Source organism: Xyrauchen texanus, chromosome 37 (genome assembly GCF_025860055.1).
Source record: "Xyrauchen texanus isolate HMW12.3.18 chromosome 37, RBS_HiC_50CHRs, whole genome shotgun sequence".
Taxonomy (NCBI): domain Eukaryota; kingdom Metazoa; phylum Chordata; class Actinopteri; order Cypriniformes; family Catostomidae; genus Xyrauchen; species Xyrauchen texanus.
Window position 1 is genome coordinate 19,733,684 of NC_068312.1, and position 20,066 is coordinate 19,753,749.

A 20,066-nucleotide genomic window follows, 5' to 3' on the forward strand; every position below is an offset into this window, starting at 1 on the left:
GGCAATCAGAAGTCGAGATTCATCAGACCAGGCTATGTTTTTCCAGTCTTTAATTGTCATTTCGTTGAGCCTATGCTCACTGCAGCCTCAGTTTTCTGATCTTGGCTGACAGAAGTGGAACCCGACGTGGTCTTCTAGTGTTGTAGCCCGTTCGCCTCAAAGTTTGATGTGTTGTGCATTCTCATATGCTGTTCTGCTCACTACTATTATACTGAGTGGTTACCGTAGCCTTTCTGTCAGCTCAAACCAGTCTGGCCATTCTTTGTTGACCTCTCTCATCAACAACGCGTTTTCGTCCACAGAACTGCCGCTCACTGGATGCTTTTTAGTTTTTGGCACCATTTTGAGTAAACTCTAGAGCAGGGATGACCAACCCTGCTGCTGGAGAGCTACCTTCCTGCAGAGTTTAGCTCCAACACACCTGCCTGTCATTTTCAAGTAATCCTAAAGACCTTGATAAGCTGGTTCAGGTGTGTTTGATTAGGGTTGGATCTAAACTCTGCAGGAAGGGAGCTCTCCGGGAGCAGGGTTGGTCACCCCTGCTCTAGAGACTGTTGTGTGTGAAAATAAGAATACGATTTGGAGTCAAAGCGGCAGAGTGACGGTGGATCTGTTCATGTAGAAGATGATGTAACCGTACATTCATCAAGGTTCAAGTTATTTTAGCTGCTTATTTTTAGAGGTTTTTGGTCCAATAATTAGTACCTCTGTTTTGTCAGAATTGAGTAGAAGGACATTTCTGGCCATCCAATCTTTGATTTTATTGATACACAAATCTAATAAATACAGTTTAATGCTACCATATATAATTTTTATGTCAGATGTTATGTTTTGATTTCATCAGTAAATTAAGATTTTTATTAATATATTTACTATTATTATTGTTATTATGTACAGCATCCCTTTCAACAAAACTGCTTTCTCCTTCATGTGATTTAGCAATGGTGATTGATGCTATTTCGGTGTCTCCAGTCAAGCCATTGGAAAAAGTTGGTTTTAAAAAATTGTCATTCAAGATGGCATAATTTTTAGCGCTAGCTTTGGAAAAATGTCATATCTGCCAGTCAATAAGGACTGGCATAATGTAATAGGGCTACTGAGGAATACGAGGAAGGGGAATATCCCATATTGAGACAACTCACGTAATGCTATAAGATAACCATTATTGTTCTCTTTCAAGCATTTGTTTCGGTCTCTCACCATGGGATATACTAAGGTGGGTAGAGTAGCCAAAGACTGTACTGAAGTAAAAGTACAGTTACTTAAAAAAGTAATTACTCAAGTAGAAGTAATGATATTAATTATTACTTGAGTTAGAGTAAAAAGTACCCAGTTTTAAACCTACTCTTAAAAAAAAAACATTCTCCAAACATTTACTCAAGAAAATGTAACGGAGTAAATGTAGCAAATTACTACCCACCCCTGAATATACAGTATATATATAGCATATGTGTGTGTGTCTGTGTATACTGTATATACAGTATGTGTATGTATGTATGTATTTTTCATAGTTTGACTTAGCGTGACTTCTTTATTATCACACTTCTAGTTAATTTGAAACCTTTTGATCATTGTTAACAAACAATAGTTATATGATGTGTATTGTCCAGAAAATCCCAGGCTAGCTTGACAGTGACCATATAATTTGTTTAAGGTTTCTTTAAGGTGCCAGATTGCATTGCTTTGGTGTTATCTGATGGTTTGATTTCAACTTAGCTTTGTGCTTATGGCAATAAATGTTTTCACTCTAGAAATATGAGAGCATATGGGCCCCTGCTATTTCACCATAGCTAGTACAGGAAGTGGTTGTGATGTCACATCCTGCTTTTAGAAGACCGACAAGATAGTGTGTCTTGCGGCTCAACCATATTAAGGAAGAGTTTTGTAAAAAATAACGTTTTCTATATCCGGGCAACGCCATCTTTTCAGTTGCCCTGTAGTTTGTTCAAAAGAAGCAATCGGTGAGTATATACCTTCATCCTCTACAAATGCACTTGTTCTGCCTGCTCCATGGTGGTTGATTTCAGCGGGTAGATGCAGAATTGAAACTAAACTAAATGTATAATCATACAGCCTGTGTGGTTTAAATTAATAGTTCGATGAGGTTGAACACAGATCAGGAACTGTACAAGATTGCCTCAGTGTTCCACAGAAGCATTGCTAGGCCTGAAGACGCAAACAATTTTAAATCATTTCGATATTTTTAATTATGGGAGACTGTTTAATCTTCTACTTTGGCTTGCCTCTTAAAAGGCATTTCATTCAGATTTTTGGCTTTTCTGAAAAATGCATTTCACTCAGAATTTGGGCTTTTCTGAAAATTTTTGTTTCCTGTCACTGGTTATGAGAGAATGTAAGTCACAGGTGTCAAACTCAACACCTCAAAGCCTCAAAACCGGCCCACCACCTTATTTTATGTGGCCCGCGAGCTGATTTCTAAGATGTATGATGGAAGGTAAATGGAACGTCTCACTGACCAATCAGTTAACTCTTTCTTCATGAATATTAATGAGCCTTACCCTGGAGCGCATTTTACTCTCTAAAAAGCTAAACAAAACAGCGCTACCCAGAACAACAATCAGCTCTGGTCAATCGACGTGAGCTCAGAGAAGGTGCGTTCATTCGTCTACTACTCTAAACCGTATAGCGCACATCAATATCAACAGCGCTAACTGCTGCCTGGATCAATGGAGAAAAATGCAAAGAGGTGCGTGAGCACAGGGCAGATGCATTTTTACCGGACTGCCGTGCAGACCATTATAAACAGCGCTTGTGTCAAGCGTGGTAAGGATAACGAACCACATTTGAATTCTAATGCAAAACTTCAAATGTATCATTGATTAAACTACTTTAAAACTATGTTAAACAGCCCAGCCATTATAAACAGCAACGACAGGGAAATCATAAAAAAAAAAAAAAAAAAAAAAAGAGCACACATGAATCAGAAGAATTTTCACTCCACATACACATCATATACCTTACAAACCATTTACCCATGGATTTACTGTAAAAAACAATAACTGTATTAAATATGGTAGTTTGCCAGTTTCTAAATGTATTTTGATTACTGTTCTTCTTTACTGTTGTCCCATAATTTTCATTTTTATTATGAAGCAAGCTATTAGTTTTCCTTCTGTGTAAAATCTGGTCTCTATAATAATGTTGTATGATTGTAGGAAAATGTAACTGGGTTTGTTTGCTTTCATAAATTCTAAGAGATGACTGTACTTTAATAAGTAGGAGCTTGATGAAAGACATCTAGGAGACCCATTTTAGTTGCTCTGTCGAAATATTTTAATTTAGCCCATTACAGATTAGGTATTATTATTCTTACATAATAAGAAATATAATAATTTACATATACATCCCAACCTTAAATTCAATGCTTTATTGACAAATGTGCATTTTAAATGCACAAAATATGCAATATTATTAGATATTGCATGGTTGCTACCAAATCAGATTATCAACCGGCCCATTGAGGGCATATATAATACTGAAGTGGCCCAGGCTGAAATTGAGATGGACACCCTTAATGTAAGTTCATCTCCCATTGGATATCCTATCATGGCAATTGCACTGTAGTTGTAAAAACACCTCCATCCATAGACTATATCAATGTTCATCTACATTACCAGCTGCTCCTCTGCCAACTGCTGTAGATATGGGTGGGTACCTAAAAACTACACCGTGTTTGCAAAAAGGCTTAAACTTTTGTTTTGTTTCAAATCCAAAAGTTTATGTTAGGGATTTGGGTTGGGTGGTAAAATGTATAAAACATGCATTCATCTTCACTGTACAGCTGAAAGTAACTTGATTTGTGCGCCCCTCTGTGGACATTGCACCTGGAAATTGGAGCTCATATGTGCCCATACACCCAATTACACTTACTGCGTTGGCCACTGGGGGCAGTGTTTTGAATTTTGGTAAGCACAGACCGATTTTAGGTGGTTTTCACATTGGGCATGTTTGCCGGCGCCCCCTTGCAGCATTGGTCAGGTTTCAGACTCCTGTATGATTCTGTCAAACCCAGATGATTTTCCGTCATCAATTTGCATCATCACAAATGTGCACATTATTAATTTTGTGTCATTATGCACACCAGAATGAACTAACCATCGCCTCTGTGCTTCGCATGCTGTAATTCAGCAGTTGTACATGTCTAGGGGAAGGAGACTATATCCAATGCTCACAAATAATTTTTTTATTACTTTTATTTCATTATCCCTTTTCTCCACAATTTGGCATTCCCAATTCCCACTGCTTACTAGGTCCTCGTGGTGGTGCGGTTACTCACCTCAATCCGTGGGTGGCAGAGGACAAGTCTCAGTTGCCTCAGATTCTGAGCTAGTCAGTCCACTCGTTTTATCACGTGGCTCGCTGTGCATGAAACCTTGGAGACTCACAGTATGTGGAGGCTAATGCTATTCTCCATGATCCATGCACAACGTACCACGTGCCACATTGAGAGCGAGAACCATTAATCACAACCATGATGTGGTGACTCTACCCTCTCTAGCAACCAGGCCAATTTGGTTGCTTAGGAGACCTGGCTGAAGTCAACAAATTATCTTTTTTGAGGATGCAGCTGGTTGCACGCTCACTCAGTCACATATATAAAAGCGCCTCACCTTTTCTGTGTCCCACAAAATTTCCCTGCCACTCATGATGCACGTGTGTGTGTTTGTTTTTGTGCAATTTATGATGTCATCATGCTTAAGTCTGCAAAAATGTATGCGGAAGTCATTTTACTTCCTGAACAAGTGCGGACCCGAGTACAAGTTGTTTTCTCACTCATGCGAATGGCGCCACAGTTCCAGTGTAACTGAACTCAGACCACCTCCTACAAGATAGTTGATACTGTAGCCTGCTCCCCAGTCCACAAAACAGCTTTCACATTACCAATTTTTCATGCAAACCATGCACTGTTTTGGACTAAACTGCCAGTGTGAAAGCCCCCTACATTAAAGAAAAGTGAGCCTACTGTTTACGATTTCACTGTAAGATCTGTGTTAATCTCTTTACACTCCAGAAAACTCAATTATGATTTACAGTACATTTAAGCACTGTGTATAAACAATCTGATTAAATTAGACAAATTTGTACTTTTCTGGTGTTGTTTGATAAATGCCTTAGGCATACACAATGGCTTTCATTGTGTAATTACTTATCTAGATTCATCGCCTTTGATGCAATGCAACATTTACCCCTTAACATGCTTTATAAGGTGAGTCAATGAATATTTAGATTTGAAAGTGTTTTATCAGAATTTTTCATAGTGCTAGAAAGACCTTGTGTATAAGGGCATGTTTGCACTTTGAGATAACTGAAGCTGTTGTTGTAAGTGAACTTGGCAAGAGATAAGAGAGAGGCCTTTCCCTAGACCTCAAGTGTGAGAAAGGTTTCAAAGGTTCAAACTCTGCATGCATGTAATCTAGCTGCAAGGATTGCCATTAAGTTATACTTTTATTTGACTGGCATGCTTCGGCCTCCCATTTAAACAAGCATTTAAAACAGAAGTCAGATCGACTTCCCCTTATTTAGCTAAAGGTGATTTTTTTTTTTTTTTAAAGAATTATCACTTTTCTATTAGCATGTGCTAAATTATTTGACTTTATGTGGAATGGCTGTATGAACAAACAAACCATGAGGCCTGTACACTACCAGTCAAAATTTTGGACACTCCTGATTGATTTTTTTCTCATGATCTTAAACTCCTTTTGATTGTAAAACTTTGAAATAAGTTTTTTAGACAAATATCTATTGCCTTCCTATGAATTTATGTACTAAATAATAACTCCTTTTATACTATTAAAAAATCATCTTGGGTGAATACTTCATGAAGTAATATCTATGATTTCATAGTTTTGATGGCTTCACTGTTGTTCAAAATGTGGGGCAAAGTAATAGTAATGAATGAGTTGTTATGTCTGAAAGTTTGGCTGGTATTGTAAAGTGATTTCAACCACACAAAGCACTATAGCATTTACTTTGACAGATCTGAAATGTCATGGTTAACCATTCATTAACAGGTCTGGATCTGTCTATCCCAAGTCATGACTGAACATGCGCTGTTCCAGACTAGATGTTCACTAATGGAGAAAGATAACTGAAGGCAATGCATTTTTGTGCTATTAAGGTCCGAGAGTGCCGTCAGCTTTAAAAATGATTTATTGTTCCATTGTTTTATGGAGGTCATTGAGTGTTCCAGTCCTTTGTGTGGATTTGTTTTTTATATTTGGGACTTTCCTCAGTTGTTATAGATTTAGATTATAGGCATTTTTTATTTGATAGACAACTGGAGTGGATTGAATGCATTAGTGGCCAGTATTTCTAATGCTCATGAAATCAGATGATAATGAGATGTTAAGCTGTCGTTCCCTTTTCAAACACACCATCACTCTTATCAAGTCAAGTACCTAAATGGAAGTTTGTAACTGGAAGCATTGTTTGGCTGATATATGTACTTCCACCTTATAATAGTATTTACCCATTAGTACATCAGTATATTACCAATCAGAAATTCTATGGAGTAACCTTGTCAAATGAAGACTTCATGAAAGTCTTTTCTGAGAGTTTCTTTTCTGTGCTGACATGTTTCCTATTGAAACAGGAAGTTTGGGCATGATGTATCATAGGTCTTTTTTTTAATTACCAATAGGGCTGGGCAATATATAGAATATTTGTGATGTAATTGCCATGATTTTGATGATATAATATTAAACAATATCGTGAATATAGCAGTTTTTTTAATGTGCTTTTTATCTGATCATTACATTTCATAAAGAGCACATCAGTAGATTCTTTCACGATCTATCAGGGCTGCACAATTGATCAAAATTAATAATCAAAATGATGATATGGTCACATGTGATTATTAAACCGCAAAATTCTGCAATTGAAGAAGGATTAACATGGTCTGTGTGCACTTCAGAATAAACTGGTGACTCGTTGTTCTGTGCACGTGCTGGGCTCAAGGTTTTAGCGCTTTAAGAGCTGTTCACGAGCATTGTAAAATAAAAGTATACTTAAGGTTTAAGCATTCGTGCAATTCCAAAAATGTGTAACCACAAGTTATTATGCAAATGTACAAATATGGCACAGTATAACAGAAAAGATGATGACGTGCTGCATCCGAATATCCATACATCTCTACTATATAGTATGGCTGCAACAAACAATTATTTTGATAATCGTTTAATCTAATGATTATTAGAACGATTATTCGACTGTCCGGCCATTATTGCAGAAACGAATCATTAGCTGATTATTCAGCTTGTGTCCTGACTTAAAAGGTTGTATTACATGTGTTTACTAACAATAAAGAGGACCTAATCATCTTTTAAAAATACGGTGAATACGCGGTGGTGATGTCACTCTGCTTACATTTACTATATAATTTATTAATGTTAACAAATTATACATCTTTTCAAAAGTCTAAGGGTTCAACAGTGATATCTGATCTCTGTTTCATGATAGCAATGCTCCAGAAACAGCAATTTAGTTATTTGTGCCAGGAGTACAAATGAAAACATGCAATATCAAAACGGGACTTCATACCTTTGTTATGAAAACGCGATCGCCAGATGAATCCAGTTCGCCACACTTGGGTTATTGTCCATGACAAGCGTTCATTGAAAAACATCCAATACCACTTTTTGCCATAAAAGTGATAAATCTGAGAAATATTTATGTATTCTGCATGGTTTACATGAGATTAGGAGCAAACCGTGAATTTATTCTTCAAATATAATAGACCTGGTCTAAAGGCTACCAATAAATAAAAACTATCCTGGGGTCTTACATAACAATCTGTATATGGAGCTGGTGATATATTGTAAGCACTTCTACCTTCATTTACGATATATTTCTACATCTTTAGATGGAGGGATTTTCACCCATTGTCTCTAAAACAGCACTGGACATAATTTTTTGGTTTTGTATGAACATCTTTGTATTTTACCATGTTTTTGTACCCTGGTTCTCTAATGTAGCCACAGTCATATGAAGCAGTTGAGCCGGTGGACCTGGATGAGTTCCTGATGTCACATCTGCGCAGTGGAGATGCTGAGCTCATGCAAGAGCTTGGAGAATTCCCAGACGATGACCTGGAGGTGGAGCTGGTGGAGAGGGAGTGCAGAACCATACGCCCCACTGTCACTGAGGAAGGGTAAGCATTATGGTGCATTCTAAGATACCTTCTTTTGGCCAAATTCTAAGGTGATGGAGAAGGCAATCCCATAATGCATTGCAATGAATTCTGTGAAAGATATCCATCCAAGATCATCATTTAATTTGGAAAAAAATCTAACTATTGATAAAGAGATTTAACTATTTTACAAATAGATTACTACACAAAATATCTTTTTGTGTTGGGTATATTTAGAGTATTGCTGTGTTAGTGTAGAAACATTCTAATGTCGGGGCCTGGGTAACTCAGCGAGTATTGACGCTGACTACCACCCCTGGAGTCGCGAGTTCAAATCCAGGGTGTGCTGAGTGACTCCAGCCTGGTCTCCTAAGCAGCCAAATAGGCCCAGCTGCTAGGGAGGGTAGAGCCACATGGGGTAACCTCCTCGTGGTCACGATTAGCGGTTCTTGCTCTCAGTGGGGCGCGTGGTAAGTTGTGCGCGGGTCGTGGAGAGTAGCATTAGCCTCCACATGCTGGGAGTCTCCACGGTGTCATGCACAACGAGCTACGTGTTAAGATGCGTGGATTGACGGTCTCAGAAGCTGAGGCAACTGAGACTTGTCCTCTACCACCTTGATTGAGGTGAGTAACCATGCCACCATGAGGACCTACTAAATAGTGGGAATTGGGCATTCCAAATTGGGAGAAAAGGGGATGAAAAAAAGAAAAATGCTAATGTCAAACTCAATTGTGAGTCGAGTCTTCGAAATTCCGGAAACTTTGCTCTGTTACGATGTTCTCTATGCTTACTGTAAGTATTTACTAAATTAAGATTTTGTAAATAATATATTCACCAGATTAAGGTTGAGTGGAATTATTATTTACAAGATAACTGTCGAGTCCTGCAGCTCCAGCCTCACACACACAGAGAGAGAGAGAGAGAGAGAGAGAAAAAAAGAAGAAAAGAAAAACACTTCACAACTTTCGATGTACTAATCGATAGTTCCAAAAAACAACTATCAACACAGATTGCCGTTTTGGTCATATTCATGTATGTATATCAGCAACCATTCTGTTACCACTTCAGAAGTGGAAAGTAGGATTATTCCAATAGTACATAAAGGCAGCATAAGACCGAAGTTAATAGAACTAAACACGTCTCAAGACACATGCCCATTTGTTGTGCTCAGTCTAGCTTTTTAACAAATTAGAAGTCAGCTGGCTATGTAGGTTTTGAAACAGAGCCAAAGTGTGGCGCTGTTAGTATAGATATAATGTGTGTTTTTGTGTGTCTCCAGAGTGGAGCTGGATCCCCACGTGAGGGACTGTGTTCAGAGTTACACTCAACCCTGGCTGGTGGTCAGCAGAAGGTAAATTCCCAGACTCCATTTCCTCTCCCTCCTCAGAGCTAAGTTTTAAAAATTAAATAAAAAAATTCAAAGATCCTACCTCACAACTAAGAAATGACATTAGATTGGTAGTATGACTCGCACAGCTACCGTTATACTTATATGCTTGTGTTTTTGTCTCATGCATTATGTATAGAACTCAGGGGTATGGATGGATCGCATATTCAGAGAGGACAGATGCAAATAAAGTTTTGCAGAGGCAGACGTTCGAGTCTGATGTTCAAACTGACAAACCAGAGCAACCAGTAAGCACAGTTTACACCCTGTCATATTACTGTATATACATATGATTTGCTTTAGCAGTAACAAAGCACTTAATTAGGATTACTGCATGAATTGTTATTAGTGTCACTATCATTAAAGGACACAACACTGCTATTTGAAAAGTGGCACGCCCTATATACACTTCTGCATTTTTATTTAAGTAAAAGCCTCTGAGGTGTCACCACCCATCCCATTGTGTCTGTTTTCACTCCCAACCACAAAAGATATGCAAAAGAAATGCATTAGTATATAATTTGATGTAGAGAAATAAACGGAACATTAAAAAGGGGAAGTTGCAGTGGGATTCATCAGGGACCTAACGATATCATTTTATAATGTTATTTGGGTTGTGACACAGTAGTATTACGTTTCCTTTTTTTTTTTTTTTAAGAATATCTCAAGATCTTTTTCTCAAATGTTTCTCATTCACCGTCATTGGACTTAAGTTAATCAAAGAACCATTGACTTTGCGTTGAGTATAGGCACATCAGTACAAAAAAGCGACTTCAGGGAATTCTTATACATGTTCATCGTTAAATGAATACCCTTGCTGTAGCTGTGCAAACAATCTGTACAGACATTCTTACAGATGAAACAACTTATAGACTTTCTTTAGATAAGTTCTTGGCATGTTATGGGTTTTCATTTTGGGTGAATTGAAATAATTGAGTGGTTGTTGACTTAATGCTGCAGGATGATTCATTTTCTTGCAAACAAAACAAAACATTCATGTAACTAAAAGTATTACGTTTTGGATTTAGAATGTAAGTATAATGTTGTGAGCTAAAATAAATATAAATATAAACTTTAAATATATTTTTTGTTCCCCTATCGCTAAGGGAAAGTAGGTAATCTTTTTTCTCTTTTTTTTTTCCCCCCATGCCGACAATCTTGGCTCTGACTCACTCCTGTTCATACGGGGACATAATGAGACGTGAATATTCATTCTGTCCTTATGCTTTCACCCCTACGACTTGCCAAGACTTAATTATCCAAACCAAAATAATTTGTTTCATGCCATGTATTTTTCAGGAGTTTAGATTCAAAACCTGCAGGAACACCCTGACCCTCTCTTAGTTTAGAACCTTTAAAGGGCCTCAGCATTTACTGCATGGGTTATTAGCAATCCAGAGGAGTATCGAAGACAGCTTGCCAGCTCTCTTCTGTGATGTGTGTCTTTAATGGGATAGTTCACCCAAAACTCTCATGTTATTCCAAACCTGTATGACAATGATGGCTTCTGTCACTATTTATATTTATTGTATGGTGTGGCAGGGCGGAGGACGGGGCCGGGTCGTGATCCTACACACCTGGTCCCGTATTAGGCTAATTATGCCTCCGTGAGGGATAAAGGTCGACTGCAGATGTGTGTGTAACGTGATCAATGGAAAGGAAGAGGCGAGAACCGGCTTTTCAATATAAATAATAGTTTAATGATAAACTTAAAAGACAACATAAACACACACATGACGGACATGTCCGTTAACGATCTCTCTGTCCCGCACGATCCCCTGCAGTCGACCTTTATCCCTCACGGAGGCTTAATTAGCCTAATACAGGACTGGGTGTGTAGGATCACGACCCGGACCCGCACTCCGCTCTGCCACATATGGATTAACGCAATGATGCCATTGAACTGAATGGTGACTGAGACTAACATACTGTCTAATATTACCTTTTGTGTTTAACAAAGGAAAAATGTGATGGGGGTTTGAAACAACATGAAGGTAAACAAGTAAATTATGACAGATTTTAGTGTTTGGGTGAGCTATCCTTTTAAGAAAGTAAAATAGGAATGCAAATGATACAGGAAGGTCTGTCCCACAGAATAGAATGTATCTTGGGAACCCTGCATTATGCCCACTATCAAAGCCAGTGCATAAGGTTCTTATATTTGGCGATTAATAGAAATCTGTCTTAGGGTTTTGAGAATTCATCCATCCCAAAGGCTTATGGTTTTCCTGAAAAAAGGCATTAGTCTCAATATTATATAGAACTCCCCTGGCTATTTGCTCACATTTACGGCCGATAGATTGCCACAAAAAAGCAACTGCACTTAAGGAGGCACTGCTAGTTCAGTTAATAGTCACACAAGACAAAATAATAGAAAATACATAAAGGATGTTTAAGGTTCAATACAATTTAAGCTGTACCGACACCATTTGTGGCATAAAGTCAGAGAATAATTTTGAGTCCTGAATCCTATGAAAAATCATAGTTACAGTAAGAAACTTTAAATAGAAGAAGCTGCTTTAAAATACACACATTATGGCTCTTTCATAAGTATAGGCAACTGATCCAATCTGAGGAATCAGTTTGTATATGCAATAATCATACACACCTAATGGCAAAAGAGGGAAATAATCTTTTACAAAAAGACAGTTTATTGAATTGGACAATGCTCTTTTGTCAAGTTGTGACATAGTTTGCATACAGTGATATCTTGACATTCTTCCATATTGCCTATTTTATCCCTCAGGAAAAGACTCCATCCCTTACAGCACTATGTGATGAAATGGCTCGAACCACTCTAACCTCCTCAGACTTCAACTTGCGGGCCCTGCAGCCGGACTGTCGTGTGGAGAACCTCCTGCGCTTCAGCAACTCTGAGGAGCTGGATCACTTCAATCAAGAGGCCAGACAGAGCTACCGCTACCCTGAACTCTTCGGCCTCTACCCACCTTCTGATGAGGTGCAGATAACTAACTTTTACATAAAGACTAAGGGGGAAAAAACAAGTCAAACTCAGTTGGTTGCCCAAGATTAAACATTGAGTTGTTGATATAAGACATGAAAGATTCAATTCACTGCGTGCAGGAGGATGCAGTAGCGATTCGTCCCATTCCCGACTGTCCCAGGGAGCACTTTGGACAGAGGATACTTGTGCGATGCCAGACCATCAAGTAATACTCCTTTAATACCCATAGTTATTGCTTATGTTCTCTGAATGGTTGGCCTGATATTAAACTAACAGTTGACTAAAGTTTGAACCTGGAAACTATAAAGTAACATTTTTGTTTATTCCTAAGCTTTGTGGACTTTCCCCTAAACCATCACTTTTTGCTGGAACCTTCATCTCTCCAAAGTATTCATTATATTTTCTATTCATTCTATTCTATACAAACACTGTAATTGCCATTGCGGGGTTTGTCTTCAACTTCAATTTCATGCCCTAGGGGTTGTTTTTATTAGAGCTAACAGATTTCATTTTTGTTTTCTTTTAGTTATGTGAAGGTCACATTAAAACTGACTTGGAGACTTTTCACTAGGCCTTCGTTTATTTTTGGTACTTTTCAAATGCTTTTTATATATTGATTTAATTGTTTTAGCATTGTTCCAGACCCAGATTTTCAATATTAAATTATAAAAATCCATTATAAAAATTATCTTTTAATAATCTTAAGCATTAAAGATTATAATATTTATTGTGTGAAAATTACAATTGTCCTACAGTTAGCGTAATTTCAACCACATCAAACAATTTTGCCACAATAAATGTTTTTTTTTTTCCCCCTCCCAATTTGGCATGCCCAATTCCCACTACTTAGTAGGTCCTCGTGGTGGCGCGGTAACTCACCTCAATCCGGGTGGTGGAGGACAAGTCTCAGTTGCCTCAGCTTCTGAGGCAGTCAATCCACGCATCTTATCATGTGGCTCGTTGTGCATGACACCACGGAGACTCACAGCATGTGGAAGCTCATGCTATTCTCCATGATCCATGCACAACTTACCACGCACCCAATTAAGAGCGATAAACTCTAATCATGACCATGAGGAGGTTACCCCATGTGACTCTACCCTTCCTAGCAACCAGGCAAATTTGGTTGCTTGGGAGACCTGGCTGGAGTCACTCAGCACACCCTGGATTCGAACTTGCAACTCTAGGGGTTGTAGTCAGCGTCAATACATAAAATTTTAGCTACGAAATTAGGGTTACTAAGACAAAGGAGGTGACCATTTAATTGCAAAAGTGTTACAAATGTAATTTACATCACCGTTATTTCCACACATAAACACAAATACAGAAATTGAGATGTAGTGAAAATGATGCTGTGGTGGCAATTTTCATGACTTGTAGAAAAAATGACATAAATCTTGTGTGACATATTCACATACACTGTTGAATGTGAGAGTGTTCTTTTTTTATAACTAGACTTTACTTTCTAGAATTCCACAGTGCTAAAAGTGCCTGAAGTTGAAGAAGCACCCTACAATGAACCGGCGTTCATATCTGGCTTCCTGTAGTAGTGTATATAAATATTGCCTTAGGGCCTAACTTGTATCAAGGTTACCAGATCGATATGTCGCAATTTACTTATTTAGGTAGCATGCATTACCTAGACAGCTGTGCAAAGCTCTCTAGCACATGTGATTGGTATTATGTATTTCAAGATTATTATAAATTAATGTTAAATGTGTACTGTATTTGAATACATAACCCTAACATGATGTTAAGTTGAACAAAATGTTTCTTTTGTAGAGAAGGTATATGGATGTACAGTATATATTATTTTGAGAGAAGGTAATAACTATTTGCATTTGGTTGTTTACACTGCTTTTTTCTTCTACAGATTTGAGATTGAAATTGAGCCTCTTTTTGCAACCATGGCCCTCTATGACCTGAAAGAGAAGAAGAAGGTCAGTTTCTGGTGGTTATCTTGAAAGCTATAAATGACAAACTCAAATATGTGATGTAGCTTTTACATTTTGACCCTGTTGTTTAAACCCTGCTGTAAGCAAACAACAGAAATTCCTCCTCAAACATTTTATTAGCATTGTCACAGTAGACACATAATTAATAAAACTTGTTCTTGACAGTCCTCACACATCCCACATTCTGTACAGAGCTGGATATTAATAAGAGCCAAGGATTTTCATTATCCACAGGCACACGTGTTGTTTTGTCAAAAGCGAAATCAACATCCTCTGTTTTTTTTGTTGTTTTCTCCCCAATTTGGCATGCCCAATTCCCACTACTTGGTCCTCGTGGTGGTGCTGTTACTCACCTCAATCCGGGTGGTGGAGGACAAGTCTCAGATGCCTCTGCTTCTGAGGCAGTCAATCCACGCATCTTATCACGTGGCTTGTTGTGCATGACCCCACGGAGACTCCCAGCATTTGGAGGCTCAAGCTACTCTCCTTGATCCACACACAACTTACCACGTGTCCCTTTTAGAGCGAGAACCACTAATCGCGACCATGAGGAGGTTACCCCATGTAAATCTACCCTCCCTAGCAACTGACCCAATTTTGGTTGCTTAGGAGACCTGGCTGGAATTACTCAGCACACCCTGGATTCGAACTCGTAAATCTAGGGCTGGTAGCCAGCATCAACACTTGTTGAGCTACCCAGGCCCAAACATCCTCTGTTATTAATTTCTTTTAAGTGTGTGTGCAGACACCTATAGCAAGGAACTGTAAAGGAGTGGAAATGGACAGAGGTCTCTTGAAGGCCACTGAACACAAAACACTCTCTGCATCGCTGTGCAGCGTATTAATATGCACTGCCATTCTTTACCATAAATTTAAGAGTGAAATGGACTGAGAGTCGTAGAACCTCAGAAATCAGCATGTTACAGTGTAATGCAAACTGTAAATGCAGTGCCATCCGCATTTCTATATTAAACAGACAGACAGCAGACATCATATTCCAAGGGAATATCCTCAAGTATTACATTAATCCTCTTTAGCTCTGACTGAAGAAGCTTAATATCCTGTTTCGCTCGGAGGCGACAGGTCAGCTGATTCATGCTAAATATGGACTTGATGCAGCATGGGGCTTTTTCTGTGGCTTGATGTTTTTATGTGAGGAATAACCCATTTTAGAGGCACTAAAAAAACATTATGAAAAAGCAGCATTTAACATTCTTGAAATGCCTCTGTAATGCTTAAATTGATATATTACAATTTTAAAGATGACTTTCATCAGATGGAGTGATGTTCAGATTTAATTTAGGGACAAACTGTACTAATAATAATTGATGAGCTCTCTTTCCATTCTGATTTGCTCTCGTAAAAATTTTATAAAATATGAAGACATTTTATTTTTTCATACTTTCATGAGGAATTGTTTCATAATTGATTTCATTGTTGTTTCTTTAGTTATTAAACCATTAACAGGCCAGTTGAGTCATAAATATTTATACTGTACGTACTGTATAACTTGAATAGCATATTCATTTATTGATTTAGATTTCAGAGAACTTTCACTTTGACCTGAACTCAGATCAGTTCAAGGGCTTCCTGCGACCCCACACTCCTCACATTGACGCTTCCTCTTTGGCCAGAGCAGCGATTTTCTCCATCTCCTACCCCTCTCCAGACATCTATCTGGTCATTAAGGTAGTGTTGATCATGAGCTCTGTCATTGCATTTGCCATCATATTAGAAATTATTGAAATTGATTACAATAGAAGGTAGGTGCTGAAATTAAATGCATAACTTTAATATCTTGACATTTTGTTATTTTTGTAAATATTTGTATTGATTGGTGATAGACCAGTATATCGGCCAGCAGGTCATTTTGAGATTTTGTATGTGTTTCTATTAAACATTAGCTGTTAAATTTTTTTTTCGTGAATTTTGATGAATCTAATGAATATTTAGAAGTTACATCCTCTGACTCTATTGTGTAAAATAAGCAAAATGTTGCATCTCATTTGCTATTATTAAATTGTATTTCATATCAGCATTATATGCCCTGCTCTCTAGAGGCCAGTTGAAGAACCCATGTTGGTCAACCACTGCTGGTGGTGATGATTTTCATGATATTGATCATGGGAATTATTAGATTGATTAATAAAATGATAAAGAGAGTGCTGGTAATGGTGTGTATGTGTTGTAGATTGAGAAGGTTCTTCAGCAGGGAGAGATCGGTGATTGTGCTGAACCATACATGGTAATGAAAGAGAGTGAATCTGCTAAGGTAACCATGAAAAACACCTCTTTTCAGTCAGTTCTTTCACAAATGATTAAGTCCTGTTATTTATTAATGAGAAAGAATTAGAGTATACTACAATAAGAGGAGTCACTGTGTTTGTTTGAAGCTCCATGCCTTGTCTGTGTCCATCAGAACAGAGAGAAGCTGGAGAAGTTGAGGAGTCAGGCGGAGGGGTTCTGTCAGCGGCTGGGCCGATACAGGATGCCATTTGCCTTTGCCACAGTTAACATCATGAGTGCCATCAACTCTGCCACACTGGAACGAGACACGGCTGATGCAGACAGTATCAATGGTAAAACCAGAGACAAATGAATCAAGTAGCAAAAAACAAGCACATTATATTTATTATTTTGCACAAGTTTGCTGGTATATTTGTGAGCGATGTAGTTTTCTGATTTTAATACAGGTAGGGGTAGTCTGGACAGGAAGGGTCTGCCCAGGCGTAACTCTGACAGATTCTGCATGATGGAGGAGAATTACAACCTGTGTGGCTTTAAACCAGCTGTCAGCTCATGCACATTTATTAAGCAGGTATTGCCAATGTTTTAAATGTTTCATTTTATATCTAGGTTAATTGCTCATTGTATTGCATGGCCTATGGTTTGCCACATCGTGTGAGTTTGAAGGCAACATGAAACCGCATTCACAATCCATTTTGCTTCCATAATGTGATGTATTTCTAAATGAAATGATATTTTATACATCTATACTAGAATGGACCAGTGCCGTTAGTTGGGTGTGGTTGCCTCTATATGACAAGTGGTGAGAGAGGAGGATTTGAGGATGAGTGACTAATTATATCAGCCACAGTTCTACCCTTTAAAACATTCTGATCAAAGTTACACAGAAATACACAGAACTGAGTTTTTTTTTCAAAGTTTCTGATTAATCACTGAATCCTAGTTTTGCTACATCTCAACCTGGCAATTCAGTTTTAAAGTCAACATGAAATGCAGTTCACAACCTATGTAATATCCATTTAACTTCTCAGACGAAAAGGACAGTCATTTCTGGTGTGGAGCAAATCATTATATTTTTATTGAAGATTACAAAGTCAAACATTTTTCTTCTTGTTAGGAATAATGTGCATTTAAATAATTTTCATGTTGAATTAAAAAGGGTGCATTTTGACTTGAAATATTTATTTCAGTGCAGCTTACTTAAAAATCCATCTTCATTAAATGAACTCACTGATTCGTGAGATAAGGGGCAAAATATGTCTTGCATATAATAAGTCATCTTTATTTAAAAAAATCAAGAAATACATAATGATAAAAATACTGGAAAAGTTCAATCTAATGGAAATGTGTATACTCGGGGCATTTATTACTTATATTTTTACAATCATTTAATTATAATGTTTTCAAATGCATGCTCTATACTTGGAAGCACATGTAACTAAATCATTCCAAATATGATCGTTTCTGTTATAATTGTGGGATACATTTTGGGATTTTAGTTTAGGTTATAGAGGCAGCTTTAACTGAGGAAAAAAGGAAATAGCTTCAGTGTACAACACATGGTTAAGATGGAAAAATATTAAAATTTGTCAACCATCAGAATTTTCAGAATAGTTTGAAAACAGAAAAACATTTTATAGAATGTATTTGATCCCTTAACTGCTTTAATGAACACTATTATTAGATAATTAAAGACTTTGCACTCTTGTTGGATGGATTTAATGAAAATATTATGCTTTTTAGTGTGTCTGACAAAGTACACAAATTACAGTAAGATGTAAGTTATGAAGTGAATAAATGTCAATTATCAGATTTTTTTAAAATTATTATTATTATATTTTTTTTTTCATAAAAGCCCGTTCCCTTACATGATTTGTTAGCTGAGGCCTTTGTCTACAATATATCCATTTCAAATTAATTCAGAATTAAAAAATAATAAAATATGTTGTCCCTTATCAGTGAGCATTGTGAAAATGTTTTTGCTGAAATTATTAAATTTTAGTTGGTCGCCTTGTGTGCGTTATTCCATTCTTCACATTCTCCAGATAAATCGGTGTCTGTGTCCTTCAAATAGCTCTAGCTTGTATCACAGTGTATCATTTTAACTGAAGACTGATTCTGCAGTTCTCCTTCAAAAGTATGAGAACACTTCTTAAAAAAGATGTTGAATTTGCTCAATGCTTTGATGAGTCAGCTTAAGCACAGTGACTGTTTCCTGTGTGTTTGACAGGAAGGAGAGCGTCTAAGTGACGAGGACCTGTTTAAATTCCTGGCGGACATCAAAAGGTCTTCCAGTCAGCGACGTGTTAAAATCATACCTGGTGAGGAGCATCTCTAACTGTTCCTGTTTGCTGCTCAAGCTGTTTCCTCAGAAACATTATCAAACGACCTGATCTTGCACTGCTTTGGTTAATGTTGTGCTCTTTTTAAAAGTCAAAAGTAAGCCAAAAGTAGTTGTCCTAGACAGGGTGAAATGCCTAAACCAAATTATTAGACAAAGTAATTCAGAACATAAATAAGCCAGTACTCTTTGTGCTACGGGTATGTATGATACCTGAAAGCATGTGACTTGTTTACAAGAGGTGTTTTATTGCTTTTCTAAGATTTGTAGACAGAATATTTTCACCTGGTGATCATTAAATCAGATGAAAAAATCCCATAGACACTCATATTTTCTTATGATCATTTAAAAAGCTACTTCAGGAGTGAGAATGACTCATGGACTTTTGGCCCTTTTGTGAAAAAATGTACTGTAAAAAGCAGTTTTAGATTTTTTTTTTTTTGTCCGTCTGCACGGTTTTCTGTTAAAATATGCTAGACCAGATGTTCTCAAGCTTTTTTGGATGACCTTGCGTTTCTTGAATGCAAGAAGATGGAGGGATATATCTGGGGCCTATAAAATGACAATTCTGAGGACAAACTAATAATGAAAGTGACATTATTATTATTATTATTATTATTATTATTATTATTATATTTAACATATACTTGAAATGACCAATAATTTAGCATACGGTCCCATTGCAATGCTCATTCTACAGCTGCATTGATTTTGAGTTGGATTTATGAGGCTAAATTATTCTGCTCTCCTTTCATTAGGTTTTTATTGATTCAATTATAAACTATTATAAACAGTAGGTCTACCCTAAACACATTTAAAAACACTTAATACAAAATATAAACATTTATAAGTAGTAAAAAATGAATTACATTCCCTCAGTCCCCTAATGTAGCCTTTTACAATAGAGCTGAAGTGATATGATAATTTATTATGTATCTGTTTCTGCCTAAAGTACATTTAGTGTTGCTATAGTAAATTCAAGGGTGGTGATGTGTGAAAAGACTTGAAATGTGTGCATGTC

At 37.3% G+C, this 20,066-nt stretch overlaps 1 protein-coding gene across 4 annotated transcripts in view; it reads left to right on the top strand.

Moving 5' to 3' along the window:
- The window catches only part of LOC127630743 (dedicator of cytokinesis protein 8-like), a 73,921-nt gene that overhangs the window by 13,776 nt on the left and 40,079 nt on the right, over positions 1–20,066 (top strand). For 2 of the 4 annotated variants that reach the window (XM_052108483.1, XM_052108485.1), the window contains 11 exons: positions 7,995–8,170; positions 9,430–9,501; positions 9,677–9,785; positions 12,284–12,496; positions 12,622–12,707; positions 14,376–14,442; positions 15,997–16,146; positions 16,649–16,729; positions 16,877–17,036; positions 17,151–17,275; positions 18,935–19,025. In XM_052108483.1, coding sequence (XP_051964443.1) covers positions 7,995–8,170; positions 9,430–9,501; positions 9,677–9,785; positions 12,284–12,496; positions 12,622–12,707; positions 14,376–14,442; positions 15,997–16,146; positions 16,649–16,729; positions 16,877–17,036; positions 17,151–17,275; positions 18,935–19,025 — 1,330 coding nt within the window. Of the gene's footprint in view, positions 1–1,887; positions 1,962–7,994; positions 8,171–9,429; positions 9,502–9,676; positions 9,786–12,283; positions 12,497–12,621; positions 12,708–14,375; positions 14,443–15,996; positions 16,147–16,648; positions 16,730–16,876; positions 17,037–17,150; positions 17,276–18,934; positions 19,026–20,066 lie in introns of those variants that run through there. The other 2 variants (XM_052108484.1, XM_052108486.1) reach the window with 2 other exon arrangements.